The sequence below is a fragment of the Zingiber officinale genome, chromosome 8A (genome assembly GCF_018446385.1).
Source record: "Zingiber officinale cultivar Zhangliang chromosome 8A, Zo_v1.1, whole genome shotgun sequence".
In the NCBI taxonomy this organism is placed as follows: domain Eukaryota; kingdom Viridiplantae; phylum Streptophyta; class Magnoliopsida; order Zingiberales; family Zingiberaceae; genus Zingiber; species Zingiber officinale.
The window spans coordinates 112511129-112532372 of record NC_056000.1 but is presented as its reverse complement, the minus strand read 5'-3'; the positions used below and the strand labels follow the sequence as shown (position 1 = coordinate 112532372).

Genomic DNA, 21244 nt, shown 5'->3' with positions numbered 1-21244 from the left:
ATCGAAGCGGATGCAAAAGCGACATGTACTCTCCAATGCGACCTAACCAAAGAAGAACTAAACCGAGTTAGCCCTTTCTCAAGCGCAAAAGAATTATGGGAAAAATTCATCGAACTGCACGAGAGGACTTCCGACACAAAGGTAAGTAAAAGAGATTTAATTCTTAATAAATTGTATAATATTAAAATACAGGGAGATGAGTTGGTGAGCTAGCTACATGCTTGTATCCAAGATTTTCTAAACGGCCTCCAGGCGATCGGACAAAAAGTGAAGAATCACGACGTCATTAGGTATGCGGTAAACACTTTTTTGAAGAATACATTATGGGCATAAATGGTAGATACCTACAAGGTATTTAAGGACCTTTCCTTAATTAAATTAGACAAGTTATTTTCCAATTTTAAACTTCACGAATATACTAATGCACTACCAGTCGAGAAAGGTATTACTTTGGTTACGAGTACAAGTAGAACGAGCGAACCAAAAACCAAGCGCTAGATTGAATCCAAGTCCAAAGACAAATCAAACTCAAAAGATGATAATGAAATCATCGTCAAGCTCATGAAACTGGTACGAAAAATATACAAAAAGATGAGCTTCACCAAACAATAGATCAAGAAGGTGACTCAATCGAACATGATGACCAAGTCCGAAGTTACCTACTATGACTGCAACAAGAAGGGACATTACAAGCCGGAATGTCTAAACCAGAAGTAAATAATAAGGAAGGCTATGAAAAAATATGGTTCGAATCCTCGGAAGACTCCAACGAAGAACACGAGCAAGCAAGCTTCCTTGCTCTACCAGTACAAGCTTATGTTGCCAAAACCAAGTCCGAGTATGAAACTGGAGCTGAATTAGAATCCAAATTTGGCTCAGAAGATGATTCAACTGTAATTCGTCAATTACTAGATTAATTTCTTACTTGTTTAAAAGTTGGCTAAATCCAACCTCCAGGTCAAGTCACTTCAAGAGGGTGTCATAGCCCTCAAGGAAGTAACTAACCCAAGCTCCTTGACCAGATCTGTTCAAGTTGGAACTTCAACTCAAGTCTAATAACTTGAGGAAGAAAATTCCGACTTGAAAAGTCAAGTCAAGGAACTTAGGGACTCGTTGGAACGATTCACTTTGGGTTCCAAGAATTTTGATTTGATCCATGGAAAACAAAGAATGTATACAATCGATCCGAAATCAGATATAAGGCCAAACATTGATTCAAATCATACTTATCCTTAGTGAATCGACCAAATAGAAAACTAGTCCAAGCATGGGTCCCTAAGTTTAACTTGATTAATCAAGTTGGATGTAATCAATATTGGATTTCCAAGGATCAAACTTACTACTTTGATAGACCTCATCGAGGCAATGATCCAAAGGGAACCAATACAAAGACCATTTTTATTAAATAGACTTACTTGATGTTTACTTTACCGCTTTCCTTATATATACTTAGATTAGGGTAGATAAAGACTTAGGCTTGATTGACACTTGACTTTAGACCTAGAATTTTCAAAAAAAAAAATTAAATATTCAATTTCTTTAAAAGATTTTGTCTAGAAGTGGTTGTTGCTCTAATACCTAAGAAGACCTAGTGTCTCACTATAGCTTGGAAGCCAATTATTGAAATGAATGTTTAATTGACTAATTGTTAAACCTTAGTCTAACTCCAATGTAAATCAATCCTTAGATTTTAATAAAAATTGAAGATAAAATTAACTAACTCACAAAATAAATAAGACTCTCTGATTGATGATTTAGAAAAAGGATGAGATGGATTTAGATATAAAATTAGTTAATTAAAGCTTAAAACTAACTTAATCTTTAAATCAAAGCAAATATAATTCAAATTAATCAAATTAAACCAAACTTAAATTGAATCAAATTAAACTTAATTTAATCTTTAGAAATTAACTTTCAAATGATAATTTCAATTTTAAAAAAATAATTATTTTAAAATGTTAATTAATTTTTAAATTTTAATTAATATGATTTAGACTTAAATATCTTTCAAATTTCAATCTTAACTATTTTAAAAAATCCAGACTTAAATATCTTGCAAATTTCAATCTTAACTGTTTTTTAAAATTCAAAACTTAAATATTCTCCAAAATTCAGAGATAATATTCTCAAAAATTAAAACCAACTTTAAAATTAAACTTAACTCTATCTCACACAAACTCATAAGTTTAACATGTTTGATAACTTAGAAAGGGTGCAATGGAAAATTAGAGAAATAGATATTTTTTTTTAACTTTAATTACTTTTGTTGCTCATTCTATTAGTCTTGCCTATTTTTTTTAAAAAAAAATTGAGTTTTTTTTTTAACTAAGAAGAAAAAGTCAAGTATTTTTTTTTTTTGGAAACTAAGTTTTTAACTAAGTTCTACTTCAAATTGTTTAAGTATTTAAAATTTAAGTTCTTTTTCAAAACCTTTAAGTATCTTTTCAAAGAGACTAAGTCTTTTTAAAATCTAAAGTCTACTTTAAAAAGATATCTTTCAAAAATAAAGTATTTTCAAAAGTCAAGTTCTTTTTCAAGGCTTTTACAAAAAATACTAAATATTTTCAAAAGATAGTTTATTTGAAACCCAATTAATTTCTTTAAGTAATTTTTTTTTCAAAAACTAAGTTCTTTGGTTAAACTTCCTATTTGAAAAAAATTTTTCTCTCCTTCTCAAAATTTTTCAAAGCAAAATTCTACTATCTCAAAATCAAAGTTTGTTTCAAAATATTTTTCAAAGAATATGTTTTTTTTCCAATTTTAAACTTTGTCACAAAAACTAAGTATTTGAAAAACTTAAATATTTAATTTTGAAATTACATAATTTTTTATCCTTAAATTATTTTTGATGAATGACAAAGAAGGAAAGAATGGTCAAAAGTTAAGGAGAGTGATAAATTAAGAGGAGCTAAATTGAAAAAATTATTTTCTTAATCTTTCCTTTAATTGTTTTCTTAATCTTTCCTTTAAAAGTTATTTTAACACCCGAACTTATTCTTAAAAAGTTTTTTGTATTTAAATTGCTTTAGTATTAAGTTACTATTTTTTTTATCCCTTGAACTGCTATATTGTTTTACTTAACTTTTGAACCATATTGTTATAATAAAAAAGGGATAGATTATTGGTGTAGGGAGTATCAAACGATTGAACCTGTGTTTTAATAATGACAAAGGGGTTCAATGTTAAGCTATCGTGTGATCTAACAAGTTGAACAGAGTGTGCAGAAAAGTCCTAAATGATCTTAAGTAAAGAAAAGTCCTAGTTGAGGCTAGGCAGGTGGAAAATTCTAGATGCGATTAGGCAACGAAATCTTGATCCGAGGGACTGGGCAAAGTCTTAGCGGGCTGAGGATGTTAAGCGAAATCCTAGAGTTGAGGACACTAGGTGAAAATCTTGGTGGTCGCGGGCACCAGGCGGAAGACTGGATGAATCAGTGATCGAATGCCCACCCACTTGGAGAAGTAATTCATTACGATGAGCAGGAATCTTCGTTGAGTGGTCGCTATGGGGAATGGCCCAACGATGTCCATGCCCCATGGGTCGAACGGGGAAGACACAATGGACGCTTTCATCTTCTCGGTCGGTCGGTGTGAGATATTGTGATACTTCTGGTAGGACAGGCAGGTGGCTACCGTCCGAGCATCATCCTCTTGGAGAGTGGGCCAAAAATATCCGGCCAGGAGAATCTTCTGAGCCAATGAACGGTCGCCTAGATGACTTTCACAGGAACCTTGGTGCACTTCTTGGAGGATGTACTCTACGTCTTCCGACCCAACGCACTTAAGCAATGACCTCGAGAAAGCCCACTTGTAAAGCTGATACCCAATCAATGTAAATCGTCCGTCTCTCTTCTTCAATAGGAGAGTTGCTTCCTCATCGGACGATGTGCTTCTGGAGTAGAGGAATTCGACCAACGACGTTCTCTAGTCGTTTGGGAAATAAATTCCCTCCATCCGATCGATATGCGCCACCAGTGAGACCTATTCGATCGACTAGCTTATCATGACCGGGGATAATGAACTAGCTAATTTAGCCAGTTTGTTTGCTACTTGGTTGTTTGATCGGGGGATTTTCTGTATAATGACTTTTTGGAAATTTGCTCTCAGCTTCTCGAAGGCTTCTGCATACAGCTTGAGTTGGGCGCTGCTTATCTCGAACGTCCCTGATAGCTGCTGAGCGGCCAACTGAGAGTCCGAGTGAATGAGAACTTTTGTAGCTTCGACATGTTGTGCTACCTGTAAGCCAATTATCAATGTTTCATATTCAGCTTTGTTATTGGTCGCCCGATAATCTAGCCGAATAGAAATTTGCATATGATCCTCCTACGGTGAAATTAATAATATGCCGATCTTGTTACTATTAGAGTGTATACTAAAAGTCTAGCTTTTGTATAAACATTTATTTAGAAATAAAGAATCACAGTGGTCAATATCTACATTTATTTGTTAAATGTAATTTGTTCAATTAATTTATATAGTAGACAACATGGTGTGTGGTGTCACACACAGAAGATCATGTTGTCGGTTCTTTATAAATTATAAACAGTTGCTCGCGACTAAGATGGAAAGGAACAAACTGTTGAAGTAGTCGTAGTGTAATTAAGTATTAATTTATCTTAACTAATAATTTACACTGATACACTCCAAGTGTATTGAGTAGGACCATTTTAGGTAAGTTCTTTTTGTATTGACTTTATAAAAGAACTATACCTTAGTTGTTATGGAAGTGTGTGCTCTTAATCCTAATATAATAACAAACACATATATTTAGTATTTATTTCTTTGACTTATCAAAGGGCGAGATTTAACTCGATAAGTCAATAAGCCCAATAAGTTGGGCAATGATATTACTTATAGTGTGTGTTGTTGATTATAGAAGGAATCTGTGTCCTAGTTATCTAGGTTGAGAATGTCCTCAAGATGAGCTCATAAGGATTGTCATGTTAAACCTTGCAGGTGGACTTAGTCCGACATGACAATGAAGTTGAGTGGTACTACTCTTAGAGCTAGATATTAATTAAGTGAGTTGTCAGTAACTTACTTAATTAGTAGACATTCGTTATCTTACACACAGGGAGACTAACACACTCATGATAAGAAGAAGCTCATAATGTAATTTGGGATTGGTGCGATAGTGCGATAATGACTCTCTAGTAGAATGAGTTATTATCGATAAACTTGAGTTGTGTGTTCGGGGCGAACACGAAATACTCAAGCTCATCGGAAGGCCAAAATCAATTTCTCCTCTAGGTCCCTGTCGTAGCCTCATTATAACCTCAAGTCCATCCAAATGTAAGACTCTTCTTGGTGTCCAAGAAGGGGGCCGATCAAATGCTTGGTGACCAAGCAATGGTCGGCCTCATCCTCTTCCAAGGGGTCGGCCCTATTGCTTGGTGATCAAGCTAGTAGGGGTCGGCCACAATAATTCAAATAAGGAGGGTTATTTTGAATTTTTAAAATCTTCTCTTTGTAGAAAACTATAAGTTTTAGAAGATATATTTTAATTTTTGAAACTTTCCTTATTTGAATTAGGCCACATGTTTTAAAAGAGAGTTTTAAAAATTTTGAAACTTTCCTTTTTTAACCATGCTCGTGGTTTAAGAAAAAAAGGAAGATAAGTTTTAAAATTTAAATTTTCTATCACCATGTTAAAAAAGGAAATTTTATAAGAGAAGTTTTAAATTTTAAAACATGATTTTAATTTTTAGAACTTTCCTTTTTTAACTCCTACTTTAGGAAAGCGAGCTTGTAAAATTTTTAAGAGTTTTTCTTCTTGTAAAATTTTATTAAAAAAATTATTAATATTCCTTTCCTCTTATGGGGGCCGGCCACCCTTGCTTGGTGCCCAAGCAAGGTGGCCGACCATATTAAAAAAAAATAAAATCATCAAATTTATTTTTGGTGATTGATTCAATCAAGAGGAAAGAAAAGGAAAATTAAAAGGGAAAAGGAAAAGTTAGAGGAAGATTTTAATTTTTGTAAAAAATCTTCCCTTATTTGCCTTGAGCAAGTATTATAAAAGAAGGGGTGAGGAGGTTTCATGAGACACAACAATTCATATTCTCTTGCTTGGAGATCTTGGTGTGGCCGGCCCCTTCTTCTTCTCCTTTCCCTTGCTCTCTTCTCCTTGGTGGTGGTGTGGCCGGATTTTAGAAGAAGAGGAAGAAAGCTTTTGGGTGGTGTTCATCTTGGAGGATCGTCGCCCACACGACGTCCAAGGAGAGGCGAAGAATACGACAGAAGATCTCGAATTTATTAGCATACAAAGAGAAGGTATAATTAGCAATTATTTTCCGCATCATGATAGTTATTTTTCTTTGTAAGAATTCCAAACACAAGAGGCATTAGATTTAGTTTTTCAAATTTATTTTTAGAGTTTGTGTTTTCTTCTTTTTCGAATTTGTGATTCGATTGTTCTTTTTGGTTGACCTGGATTTATTTAAGGAAATTAAATATTAGCTTTCCTTAAAAGGCTTTGTCTAGGCGGTGGTGGTTGCTCCCATATCCAAGAAGGCCATGTGCCTCGCCATGCAATCCTAGAAGTCAATTTTGGAAATTAATATTTAATGGAATTAATAACATAGGTGGATTTGAATTAATAGTGTTAAGTTTCGCTTGCGATTCAAATCTAAACCATTAAGAACAGATAAGTTAAATTTGGAATCAATGATATTAAGTTCCGTCTGCGATTCCTAATTTAACTTCTAAAGAACACAATAGGTTATTTAAGGAAAGGTTCGACACTTGTACAAAAAAATTTTATACAGTGGAACCGGTACGTTTTCGTAGGACTAACCAACAATTGGTATCAGAGCTAGGGTTTGCATCTGTGTGTTTTGGTTTTCAAATTAATTATGCACATGTCATACATAATTTAGGCAAGATAATAGTAGGATGTGCTAACTCTGTGGTTGCAGGCTCCAACTATTATGACATTTAGATATTGTGTGTGATTGGACCCTTGGACATGTCAAGGGCATTATTTTGTGTGCATGATTGTATGTAACAAATACAGCAGGAGCTGTATTATTTTAGAATTTTATTTTTGTTCGATCTAGAATACATGTACATTCCTTTATGGAATATAGGATCCATATTTGTAAAATTCTATATTTGTCGCGGATCGTATCTTTGCGAGGCGTGGTACTTTTGAAGCACCAGAGGCGTAGCAGAATAAGAAGCAAGATGGATGCGACATCTCGACCCCATGGCGGTGACTAAAGATGGCAGCAGCTAGGGTTGGAGCATACTGAAGACAGTGATGGAAAAAGTCATAATAGTTGAAAAATTAATTTTCAAATTTATTACTTTTATTTACTGTGATGTTTATGTGCATGTGATGTATGCTAGCATAGGTTAAAATCCTCATTTTTAAATAATTAAGTGGGAAAGGGATTTTAATAAATTTCACGGTCTCCATTACTGGTTTGTAAGTGATGCAACAAGCTTGCGTGTTGGCTCTGAGTGCCTCCCTCTACAATGGATGGGTTTGTTGCGGATCACTAGATCAAACTTCCTTTATGGATGGTTATAGGAAATTATTTAGGAGCGTGTGATCTTCTCCAATTGAAGGGGCATAATCCTATTTAATAGACTAAGTATCAAATAATGATATACACTTAGACGCATTCAATAGTATCCTCCCCAACGGAGTCACTGCTATTGTTTTGCGGGACTAAAGCAATACCAAATATTAGTTTGTCATAAAGTTAGGTAAAACCCCCCTCTTACAAATGTTTGAATTTGTATACGTGCACACTAACGTGACATACAAAATTCACGGTGTTTGAGGTAATTTTATTTGTCATAAAGTTAGGTTGACAATATAAAATGGGTAATACCTCCTCTTACAAACAATTGAATTTGTATATCTCCACACTAACGTGGCATACAAAATTCATGGTGTTTAAGGTAATTTAAGGTTGACAAGATAATTAATGGGTAAGACCCTCCTCTTACGAATGTTGAATTTGTATACGTCCACACTAACGTGGCATGCATAATTCCCGGTGTTTGAGGTGTTGGTGAATTTAAATAATATTGTTTGAGGAATCAATGTTATTTTAAATTTAAAGTTTTGATCAAATATTTAATCAAAGACAGACCAACTATTAATTTTATTCATCATAAAGTAAGGTTGACAAGATAATAAAATTAATGGATAAAATCTCCTCTTTGATTTTGTATACGTCCACACTATCGTGGCATACAAAATTCACAGGGATTTTTAAGAAGTTGGTCTTGACCAAATATTTTTGTGATTATTAGGTTTTCAAATGTTAGTCAATCCCCTAGTTGTTATACTATAGAAAAGACTTAGTAGTCTCAATTATAATGATTAGAAATAGAACTTGGACATTAAGGTGGATTGTCTTCTTAGAACTAAGAACAATTCAGGTATATTTTATTCATTAGTTGTTACATGTTTAGTGGAGTTATCTATCGGTACCTGACGTGTAGATACGGGAACTACTAATCATATCTGCAATTCATTGCAGGGTTCTAGGAAACCCGACAGCTATATAAAAAGGAAAACACCGTCTACATGGGAACTATTGCAAAAGTAGCAACTGTTGCAGTGGGAGATGTTTATCCTCTGATAGGAATAAAATATGGATTTTCAGAAATTGTCTTTACGTACTAAGTTTAGAAAGAACCTGATTTCGGTTTCTAAACTATTAAAGAATAGATATTCTGTCTATTTTGATAACAAACTTGTTATCAAGAAAAATAGGAAAGTTATCTATTCTGGTACATTGGTTGGCAATTTATAATTCAATAACTCCCACGATGCAATAAATGGAAATTAATAACATATTTTATAACTTTAATAAGAGAAAGTAACCTTCGGAAATGAACCAATCATATTTTTGGCATCTAAGGCTAGGTTATATTAACTTGAGTAGGATTCAAAGGATAATAACCAATGAACTCTTGGGTTCATTGGTTGTGGAAATCTTTCCAACCTGCAAGTCTTACTTAGAAGGAAAAATAACCAAGAAGCTTTTAAGTCTAAGGGGTATGGAGCCAAAGATATGTTGGAATTGATTCATTCTGATTTGTGTAGACCTTTGACTATACAGGCAAGAGGTTGTTTCGAATATTTCATCTCTTTTATAGACGACTATTCGAGATAAAGATACATTTACTTGATGCGCCACAAGTCTAAGTGTTTTGATTAGTTCAAAGAATACTAGGCTGATGTAGAGTAACGTCAAAGTAAAAGTATCAAGACACTACGGTGAAATTGTAGTAATGAGTACCTCTTAGGAGAGTTTAGGAGTCACTTATAAGAAGTCGGGATTTAATCCCAACTAACTGCACTTGGTACACCCCAACAGAATGGTGTAGTAGAAAGAAGGTATACGACTCTTATGGAATAATTAGATTGATGATGAGTTATTCAGAAAATTACCAAATTCGTTTAAGGATATACACTGGAAACGGTAGTGAACATAGTACCTTCTAAGTCAGAACTCTCTACTCCCATAGAATTGCAGAATGGGTGTAATCCTAGTCTAAAACATATTCGGATTTGGGTGGTCTAGCACATGAGAGACACTGATAAGTTGGACATGAGTGCACTTGTTTGTGAGTTATCCTAGAAAAACGAAAAGAGGTTTATAGTCCTTAAAAATCAGAAGGTCATTGTTAGCACCAATGCACGATTTTTAGAAGATGACTATAATAAACCATAAGCCCATAAGTAAATTTGTTCTTAAGAAAATAAGAGAAGACACATTTTAATCTAGTACCAATTGTACAAGATGAAATATCACAAGAAACTGCAACACGTATCACAAATGATACACAATTACAGAAAGTGCCTCGTCATAGTGGGAGGGTTGTTAGGCAACCTAAAAGATTCATGTTTTGGGAGAGTCTTTGGCATTGATTCCTGGTGGACATGAACCTGATCCCCGAACATATGACGAAGCACTCCAAGATAAAGATGCAGCATCTTTGCAAAGAGCAATAAATACAAAATTAGAATATATGTATTCTAATAGAGTCTGGGAGCTTATAAAATCACCAAATGATGTAAAAGTCATTGGGTGAAAATAAGTCTACAATAGGAAAAGAGGGATAGACAGGAAGGTAGAAACTTTCAAAACAAGACTTGTTGAAAAAGGAAACTTTTTTACCGGTAGTCATGCTTAAGTCTATCCAGATTCTTTTATCTATGAGATTTAGCAAGTGGATGTCAAGACAGCTTTCCTTAATGGAAGTCTTGAAGAAAACATTCAACCAGAAGGGTTCATTGCAAAGAGCAAAGAGCATCTTGTGTAAGCTCAATCAGTTTATGGACTGAAGTAAAGCTTCAAAGTCTTGATACATCCGGTTTAATAAAGTAATCCAGACCTATGGATTTATTTTATAACCGAATGAGTCTTGTGTATACAAGAAGTGTGATGGAAACGTGGTGGTATTTCTTGTACTATACGTAGATAACATTTTTGGTAGTTGAAAATAATATCAAAGTATTGTCAGAAGTAAGGGTATGGTTGTCCAAACAATTTGATATGAAGGACTTGGGAGAATGCTTATATTCTTGGGATCAAAGGGATCGCAAGAAAAGAATATATTTTACTTATCCCAAACTTCATATATCGAAACAATCCTTGCTCGTTTTAAGAAAGGTTTCTTACCTTTTCAGCATAGAGTAGCTTTATCTAAAGAGATATCTCCGAAGATATCAAAGGAGATAGAGGAAATGAAGGTAGTTCCTTATGCTTCGGCTGTTGGAAGCCTAATGTATGCTATGCACGAGATCAGAAATCTATTTTTGCCAAGGGTATAGTTAGCATATATTAAAGTAACCCTGGACAAGGACATTAGATTGCGGTAAAGCATATATTGAAGTACCTTAGAGACACTTAAGATTATATGCTAGCTTACAAGGCAGATAATTTGGTCCCTGTGGGTTGCATGGATTTTGACTTCCAATCAGATAGGGACAATAGTAAGTCGACCTTGGGGTTTTGTGTTTTTTACTTTAGGAGGTGAAGTCATAACTATGGAAGAGTGATAAGCAAAGGTGTTTTTTCGGACTCCACCAAAAGCAGATGAGTAAGTGGTAGCCTCTGAGGCAGTCATAGAAGCTGTATGGCTCAGATACTTCATGATGGACTTAGACATGTTTTCTGGTTTGCCCAAAAATTATTACAATTTATTGTAATAATAGTGGTGCAGTAGCAAACTCGAAGAAACCATAAGTCCATAAGGCAAGTAAACACAATAGAGCGCAAGTACCACCAAATATGAGAAATCGTATAAACGAGGAGAAGTTGTTGCCACCTAGATTGCATCAGGTGATGACCTATAGATCCTTTCACTAAGGTCCTTAAGGCAAGAGCTTTTGATAGGCATGTTGAAGGGTTAGGAATCAGATATATGACAGCATTTATGGCAGCATAGTCTTTTAGTATAAGTGGGAGATTGTTAGAGTGTATACTAAAAGCCTAGCTTTTGTATAAACATTTATTTAGAAATAAAGAATCACAGTGGTCAATATCTACATTTATTTGTTAAATGTAATTTGTTCAATTAATTTATATAGTAGACAACATGGTGTGTGGTGTCACACACAGAAGATCATGTTGTCGGTTCTTTATAAATTATAAACAGTTGCTCGCGACTAAGATGGAAAGGAACAAACTGTTGAAGTAGTCGTAGTGTAATTAAGTATTAATTTATCTTAACTAATAATTTACACTGATACACTCCAAGTGTATTGAGTAGGACCATTTTAGGTAAGTTCTTTTTGTATTGACTTTATAAAAGAACTATACCTTAGTTGTTATGGAAGTGTGTGCTCTTAATCCTAATATAATAACAAATACATATATTTAGTATTTATTTCTTTGACTTATCAATGAGTGAGATTTAACTCGATAAGTCAATAAGCCCGATAAGTTGGGAAATGATATTACTTATAGTGTGTGTTGTTGATTATAGAAGAAATCTGTGTCCTAGTTATCTAGGTTGAGAATGTCCCCAAGAGAATCTCATAAGGATTGTCATGTTAAACCCTGCAGGTGGACTTAGTCCGACATGACAATGAAGTTGAGTGGTACTACTCTTGGAGCTAGATATTAATTAAGTGAGTTGTCAGTAACTTACTTAATTAGTGGACATTCATTATCTTAAACACAGGGAGACTAACACACTCATGATAAGGAGTCCATAATATAATTTGGGATTGGTGCGGTAGTGCGACAATGACTCTCTAGTGGAATGAGTTATTATCGATGAACTTGAGTTGTGTGTTCGGGGTGAACACGGGATACTCAAGCTCATTGGAAGGCCAAAACCAATTTCTCCTCTAGGTCCCTGTCGTAGCCTCATTATAACCTCAAGTCCATCTAAATGTAAGGCTCTTCTTGGTGTCTAAGAAGGGGGTCGGTCCAATGCTTGGTGACCAAGCAAGGGCCGGCCACATCCTCTTCCATGGGGCCGACCCTATTGCTTGGTGATCAAGCTAGTAGGGGTCGGCCACAATAATTCAAACAAGGAGGGTTGTTTTGAATTTTTTAAATCTTCTCTTTGTAGAAAACTATAAGTTTTAAAAGAGAGATTTTAATTTTTAAAACTTTCCTTATTTGAATTAGGCCACATATTTTAATAGATAGTTTTAAAAGTTTTGAAACTTTCCTTTTTTAACCATGCTCATGGTTTAAGAAAAAAGGAAGATAAGTTTTAAAATTTAAATTTTCTATCACCATGTTAAAAAAGAAAATTTTATAAGAGAAATTTTAAATTTTAAATTTTAAAACATGGTTTTAATTTTTAGAACTTTCCTTTTTTAACTCCTACTTTAGGAAAGAGAGCTTGTAAAATTTTATAAGAGTTTTTCTTCTTGTAAAATTTTATTTAAAAAAATTATTAATATTCCTTTCCTCTTATGGGGGTCGGCCACCCTTGTTGGTGCCCAAGCAAGGTGGCCAGCCATATTAAAAAAAATAAAATAATCAAATTTATTTTTGGTGATTGATTCAATCAAGAGGAAAGAAAAGAAAACTTAAAAGGGAAAAGGAAAAACTAGAGGAAGATTTTAATTTTTGTAAAAATTCTTCCCTTATTTGCCTTGAGCAAGTATTATAAAATAAGGGGTGAGGAGACTTCATGAGACACAACAATTCTTATTCTCTTGCTTGGAGATCTTGGTGTGGTCGGCCCCTTCTTCTTCTCCTTTCCCTTGCTCTCTTCTCCTTGGTGGTAGTGGTGGCCGGATTTTAGAAGAAGAGGAAGAAAGCTTTGGGGTGGTGTTCATCTTGGAGGATCGTCGCCCACACGAAGTCCAAGGAGAGGCGAGGAATACGACAGAAGATCTCGAGGTTATTAACATACAAAGAGAAGATATAATTAGTAATTATTTTCCGCATCATGCTAGTTATTTTTCTTTGTAAGAATTCCAAACACAAGAGGCATTAGATCTAGTTTTTCAAATTTATTTTTCGAGTTTGTGTTTTCTTCTTTTTCGAATTTGTGATTCGATTTTTCTTTTTGGTTAACCTAGAGTTATTTAAGGAAATTAAATATTAGCTTTCCTTAAAAAGCTTTGTCTAAGCGGTGGTGGTTGCCCTCATATCCAAGAAGGTCATGTGCCTCGCCATGCAGTCCTAGAAGTCAATTTTGGAAATTAATATTTAATGGAATTAATAACATAGGTGGATTTGAATCAATAGTGTTAAGTTCCGCTTGCGATTCAAATATAAACCATTAAGAACAGATAAGTTAAATTTGGAATCAATGATGTTAAGTTCCGTCTGTGATTCCTAATTTAACTTCTAAAGAACACAATAGGTTATTTAAGGAAAGGTTCGACACTTGTACAAAAAATTTTTGTACAGTGGAACCGGTACGTTTTCCTTGGACTAACCAACAGCTACCTTATCGATTGGATGAGCCGTCAATGTATATTTTCCAAGTTGCATCTGGATCGGTGTTTTGAACCTCTATGACGAAATCAGCCAAGGCTTCGGCTTTAATTGTCGTTCAAGGCTGGTACTGGATGTCGAATTCACTGAGCTCAGTCGTCCACTTGATCAATCGCTCGGACGCCTTTGGATTTAGGAGAACTCTTCCCAGAGCGCTGTTGGTCATCATGACGATCGGGTGAGCCAGGAAGTATGGGCGGAGTCTCCGAGCGGCTAACTCCGACATATAAGCTAACTTTTCAAGACAGGTGTAGCGGGATTTTGCATCTTTCAATATATGGCTCAAAAAATACACGGGTTGTTGTTCGTGGCCGTTCTATCTAACTAATGTCGAGACAACTGTATACTCGGTGGACGATAGATAGATCCAGAGTGACTCACTAGCGGTCGGCTTGGCTAACATAGGCAAGGAGTTAAGGTACTCCTTGAGCTCTTCTAACACCCAGTCGCACTCCGTGTCCCATTGGTACTTTGTAGCTCGGCTCAACACCTTGAAGAATGGATGACTTCGATCGAATGACTTGGAGATGAATCTGGATAGCGCGGTAATCCGTCCGATTAGCCGTTGGGCCTCCTTCAAGCTGCGAGGTGGAGGCATGTCTTGTAGCGCCTTCACCTTGCTCGGATTCATCTTGATGCCCTTTTCGGTGATGATGTATTCGAGGAAGCGTCCACTCTTCGTGCCAAACAAACATTTACTCGGGTTCAGCTTTATCTCGTATGCCCTTAAGGTTCGGCATGTTTCTTTGATATTTGCACATAGATCAGCAGCGCGGAGTGACTTTATTAGTATGTCATCGACAGATACCTCCATGTTGCGGCCGATCTGTCGTCGAAACACCTTGTTCATGAGTCTATGGTAGGTGGTGCTAGCGTTCTTTAATCTGAATGACATGATGTTGTATCAGAACATCCCGTCAGCCGTGATGAAGATGACTTTTTCTTGATCCTCTCAGGCGAGCGACACTTGGTGGTAGCCCTGATATGCGTTGAGCATGCAGATCAGCTCGTAGCTCGTCGTAGAGTCCACTATTGGTCTATCCGGGGCAGCGGATAGAAATCCTTCAGGCACACCTTATTCAAGTCGCGAAAGTCGATGTAAACCCAACATTTATTGCCCGGCTTGTAGACCAGCATGACGTTAGCGAGCCATCTCGGGAATTGGACTTCCTGTATATGATCGGCCTCCAGCAGTTTCTCTATCTCCACGCAGATGATCAAGTTTTGCTCCGCGCTAAAGTCCCTTTTCTTTTACTTCACCGGCCGAGCGTCCAGTCAGACGTGGAGCTCCTACTGAGCCACGCTTGGCGAGATACCGGGAAGCTCGTGTGTCGAACAATCGAACGCATTGTAATTTTATCTAAGGCAGGCGACTAGCTCTATCTTCTTCATGCTTTCCCGATTGACGGCTATAAAAGTGGTTGCCTTCGATCGGCTGGGGTGAATCTGAACCTCCTCCTTTTCTTCGTAAACCAACGTAGGAGGCTTCTCCATGATAACATTCACCTCATAGCGCGGATTTTTCTGAGCGGCCCTTGCTTATGATTTAACCATCTCAACGTAGCATCGCCGAGCGGCCAATTGGTCGCCTTTGACCTTGCTCACCTTGTCATCCACCGAGAATTTGATCTTCTGGCAATAGGTGGATACCACCGCCCAGAACTTGTTGAGAGCCAGTTGACCCAATATAACATTGTAGGCCGACAATGCATCGACCACAATGAAGTTGGTGGTCCTTGTCCTCTTTAGTGGCTCCTCCCCGAGCAAGACGGCCAGGCGAACTTGGCCAATCGACAACACTTTATTGCCTATAAATCCGTAGAGTGGAGTTGTCATTGGGCAACAACTCACTTCGATCGATTTGCAACTGATCGAACGCCTTCTTGAATATAATGTTCACCGAACTCCCTGTATCAACAAAAGTTTGATGAATAATATAATTGACAATTACCGCTCGGATGATCAATACATCATCATGAGGGATCTCCACTCCCTCTAAATCTCTTGGGTCGAAGCTGATCTCGGTTCCTTTGGACCTCTCTTTGCTGTAGCCCGTGGTGTGGCAGGGATCCTTCCGACTGAGGCCCCTTAGGGAGTTGATGACTGCTTGGCTGCCATCGTTCAAAAACTCCTGCGGGTTCGGCGGGCGTCTCTTTCTTCTTAGCCATCTGAGCTTCTTCCACGTTGATGTATTCGTTGAACTTCTTTTGTAGGTCGCTGAAATCCCTTGGCGGTTTCCAAATGAGCGATCGGAAGAACTCTCCTTCGGTGAGCCCTTGGATGAAGGCGTCCACCAACACGTCTGAGGAGACCGTCGGGATGTCCATCGCCACCTGATTGAAGCGCTAGATGTAGGCCCTCAATGCCTCTCTGGGCCCTTGCTTGAGTGAGAACAAGTTTACGCTCATCTTCTGATAGCGGCGGCTGCTGGCGAAGTGGTGAAGGAATGCCACCCAGAACTAATGCCGACCGACTTCTTGCTATTACCCCAAGCGGATACTCAGTCCGTTCTGTCACACTGCTCAGCCGGGTGACCTACAACTAAGGCCGCAGGCTCCTGCTCTTGGCGTTCGACCATTGCCTTTTGGCGCTCAGCCAACGCCTGTTGTTGCTGTTGCTCCACTATCTTCGCCGCTCGGACTTGTATCAGAATGTCAAGCTCCTCTTGCATCAGCATCACCATTGTTAATCGTCCAACGTCTTCCATCTTCCCGTTCGGATGCAAGTAGTGTTCCCACAGACGACGCCAAAATGATCCTGTCCGAAAACATGAAGTTGGAAAGCTAGGAGGTGGCGGTTTCGCTGACTGGACGTGGACTTCGCTCTGCTCTGCAAAACAAATAGTGTTAGTGCCGGGCTAGGGAAGAGATTCCTGCATTGACCCTCCAACACTCAAGTCAATCACCGGAATGTGGAGAAAAACAAAACAATAATAGCAACAGTAGAACTCAAGAATAACGCGTACCTCCGCCTGTGATTGATATATTCCCTTTATATAGAGCCTTAATGGGCAGCGTGCGTGCTTCTCGAGTCATGGACATGCTCTCCCATGTGTCCCATGAAAGGGTCTTGTCAGGAAAGTATTTCTGACAGCATACCTTAACAGGGTATGCATATCTCTGACGTGACAATAAAAACTTTTGTTTTACGATCCGTCTGTTGATTATATCTCGTGTTAACGTCACTATCTCCCAAAAGGATGTTGAGAAATACTATAGTTGTTTCGTTGCTTTGCCGAACGGGGTAATCACTCGACCGGGACTCCTCCGCTCTGTCGGCCTACATGGTTCTTCTATGCGGTGACCGTGTAGTAACATATCTTCTCTCATTCAAACCAACTATGCGATCTCTCTCGGCGTCCTGTTTCTCCGTATTAAACATCGGCTATCTTGTGTATCATCTTGATCCGGAATAGGGGTCAGTTCAGACCTATCTCATGTCGGTCAAGGTCTGACCGCCCGATCGGCCATTATAATAATCCTCCGTTCGATCCTTTAATACTCAAGTGTTGATCATCTTAATTTTAATCTCCACCCTGATAATTAATTCGGGTTAGATTGACCTTCATCGCTGCATCAGAAGCTGTTGTCAGGAATTAAGGTACATGGTCACCGACGAACTCGAAGTCACCCCACCAGGGGCGGACCGACTGGGGGGGCTGAGGGGGGCTTCAGCCCCCCCCAGCGTGGCTGCCGTCCACTGATATCGCCGGACGACAAGAAAATTTCCGAGCGACGCAAGAGGATGAGAGGAGGCTTCAGCCTCCCCCACCTGGACACAGGACGCTGTCCACAGCGCTTGCTGCCGCCTGCCAGTGCCGCTTGTGCGGCTGCTGCCGCTGCCGCGGTAGTGCCGCTGCGGGCCTGCAGCGCTGCTTGCCAATCGCCATCGCCATTCGCCACTGTGCGTTTGTCGCGTTCGGCGTTTGTGTGGTGCGTCCGCGTCGGCGTCGTGCAGGTGGCCAGGTGCTGAGGTGCAGGTGCGGTGGGTGACGGAGATAACAAGGTGTTTTTTTTCATATTCTTACTTCCTTAGTTTTTTTAATTAAATAATATATAACTTAATGGTAAGTGGGCCCACGTTAAATAAATAAAATGATTATAAAAAAGTGAAAAGATTAAGCACGACATCTTCTTTTATTTTCATTTACCTCTTCGCTGCTACTTCACAGAACGGCGGCGGAAACCCTAAAAGCCAAAATTCCTAATCTCTTCCTCTCCCACTCCAACTCTCCTCCAACTCCAAGACTCTAGAGTCTAAGGCAAGCGGCGGCGGCGTTGCGGTGGCAGTAGTCTCCATTCTCCAACCGGCAACTGGATCTCTAAGGCTCCAAGCTCCAACGTCATTTCTCCATAAGGTTTGAACTTTGAATTTAGATTTGTTGTGTTTTATTTTTTTTTTATAGTTTGATTTTTTTTGAAAATGTACAGAATACCATTTTTGGGTACTTGGTAGTTTCCATTATTATTTGATTTTTTTGTGTAAAATGTATAGAATTGCATTGGTACATTTTTCCATTATGTAATTTATTAACGTTTATTAAAGTTTTAGTTTATGAAAGTTTTAGTTTTAATGAACAGAATTGTATTTGTACAATTTTTTCCATTGTATAATTTATTAACGTTTATTAAAGTTTTAGTTTATTAAAGTTTTAGTTTTAATATACAGAATTGTATTTGTACATTTTTTAGTGGTAGTTTATTGCAGTTTAGTTTTTAATATACAGTTTAGTTTTCTATTGCATTTGTAGTGGTAGTTTATTAAAGTTTTAGTTCAACATATATTTTTTCATTACATAATTTATTTTTAGTTATTTATTTGTATAGGATATGGAGAGATTTTTTAAACGAACTCGTAGTTCCGGGCCTTCCGGCTCTAGCTCCTCTAATGAGCCGAATGTTATTGAACAAGTGGAAAATCAATCCCATGTAGAATTAAATTTGGATGATATTATTAGTGATCCGGGATTACGAAAACCAATTGAAGACTTTGATATTGCTATTCGAGATCAAGCTCGAAGAGAGTATGTGCTCCGAGGGCCTTGTCAACCAAATGGTCATGTGTATCCGAAAACAACTTTTGGTAATCAAGAAAGAAGTTTTCAAGGAACTTGGTATAAAAAATATACATGGCTAGAGTATAGCATATCAAAAGATGCTGCATTTTGCTTTTGGTGTTATCTTTTCAAACCGTTAAATAAAGAAAATGTAGATAATGCCTTTATAAAAGATGGATACAACAATTGGAAAAGGGCATTAGAAAGATTCAATCGTCATATGGGGACTGTGAATAGCTGTCACAATGAAGCTAGAATACAATTTGAGGCTTTTCAAGATCAAAGGCATAGTGTGGAGAATATTTTACGAGTACATAGTCGCGATATGGAAATTGATTATCGCACTCGTTTAACAGCAATGTTGGATGTGACACGCTTTTTATTGAAGCAGGGGTTACCTTTTCGAGGACACGATGAGTCAACTAGTTCTTCAAATAGAGGTAATTTTCTTGAGTTGCTTGAATGGTATAGTCAACGAAATGAAGAGGTTTCTAAAGTTATAAAACAAAATGCTCCTGCAAACAATCAATTGACTTCCCCAAAAATTCAAAAGGATTTAACACGTGCTTGTGCTTCAGAGATCACACTTGCTATAATCAATGATATTGGAGATAAATTCTTTTCTTTGATGGTTGATGAGGCTCGGGACAGTTCAGTGAAGGAGCATATGGGAGTTGTTTTGAGGTATGTGAATAAAGAAGGATGTGTGATTGAACGATTTCTTGCGGTTGTGCATGTGCCTGACACTAGTTCTCATTCTTTGAAAATGGCTATTGATACTTTATTTGTGCAACATGGTTTATCATTATCTAGATTGAGAGGCCAAGGATATGATGGAGCTTCAAATATGCGTGGCGAGTTTAATGGATTGAAATCCCTAATACTACAAGAAAATCCATTTGCAATGTATGTTCATTGTTTCTCTCATCAGCTCCAATTAGTTCTTGTTGCTGTTGCCCATGACAATTTTACTGTGAGTGAATTTTTTGGGTATATAACCATGATTGTGAATATATCTGGAGCATCTTGTAAGAGGAGAGATCAACTTAGAAAGATTCAACATGATAAGATAATTGCTGAATTGGAAAGTGGAGAAATTACTAGTGGAAAAGGAAAAAATCAAGAAACTAGTTTAGCAAGACCTGGAGATACTCGTTGGGGATCACACTACTTAACATTACTTCGTTTATGCTCTATGTGGTCTTCAGTGATAGAAGTGTTAGGAAATATACATGATGATGCTTCTTATTCTGCGAATAAAGGTGTTGCCGCAGGTTTAATTGAAAAGATGGAGAGTTATCAATTTGTTTTTGTGTTACATTTGATGAAGTATATATTGGGAATTACAAATGAGTTATCACTTTCCCTACAACAAGGGGATCAAAATATTGTTCAAGCCATGTCCTTGGTTAGAAGTGTGAAATGTCGACTACAAGACTTCAGGGAAGATGGATGGCAGATAATTTTAGAACAAGTTAACACATTTTGTGAATTGAATATGATTCCAATACTTGATATGGAGGACAACATGCTAACTCGTGGTCATGGTAGGCGTAGAGGGCAACTCATCACCAATTTTCATCATTATCGTGTGGAGATTTTTTGTCAGGTATTATTTCTAAAAATCTTGTTTTTTTGTTAAAGAGATTTCATTGAGTATTAATGTTATCATTGTTGCAAATTTGAATGCTAGGTTGTTGATTTAATTATACAAGAGATGAATAATCGATTTTCAGAAGTTAGTACGGATTTGCTTGGTTGCATATCATGTCTTCATCCAAGAAATTCTTTCTCTCAATTTGATGTTCACAAACTCATCCATCTTGCTGATTTTTATCCCGAGGACTTCTGTGGTACTGATTATTTATTTTTGGAACAACAACTTATGAGTTACTTTTATAATCTGCGGGATGATCCTTACTTTTCTTCAATTGATGACTTGGGAATTCTTGCTCAGAAATTGGTTGAGACTGAAAAACATTTGGTGTTCCCATTGGTTTATCGTATGATAGAGTTGGCATTAGTTTTACCAGTTGCAACTGCTTCGGTTGAACGAGTTTTTTCTGCAATGAAGACTGTGAAGACTGATTTACGCAATAGAATGGGAGATGAATGGATGAATGACAGTCTAGTTGTATACATTGAAAAGGACATTTTTTCTACAATTGAAAATGAGCAAATATTACAACATTTTCAACAAATGCAATCTCGTAGAATCCAATTGCCTCCTCTTGTATCGACTCGTCGAC

General features: G+C 37.3%; 1 protein-coding gene across 1 annotated transcript; it reads left to right on the top strand.

The window, feature by feature from the left end:
• The first annotated feature begins 19215 nt into the window (after positions 1–19215).
• LOC122011135 (zinc finger MYM-type protein 1-like) lies at positions 19216–20963 on the top strand. The gene is made up of 4 exons (XM_042567562.1): positions 19216–19435; positions 19574–20604; positions 20689–20848; positions 20953–20963. The coding sequence occupies exons 1-4, from the start codon at positions 19216–19218 to the stop codon at positions 20961–20963; spliced, it is 1422 nt and encodes a 473-aa protein (XP_042423496.1).
• The last annotated feature ends 281 nt before the right edge of the window (positions 20964–21244 follow it).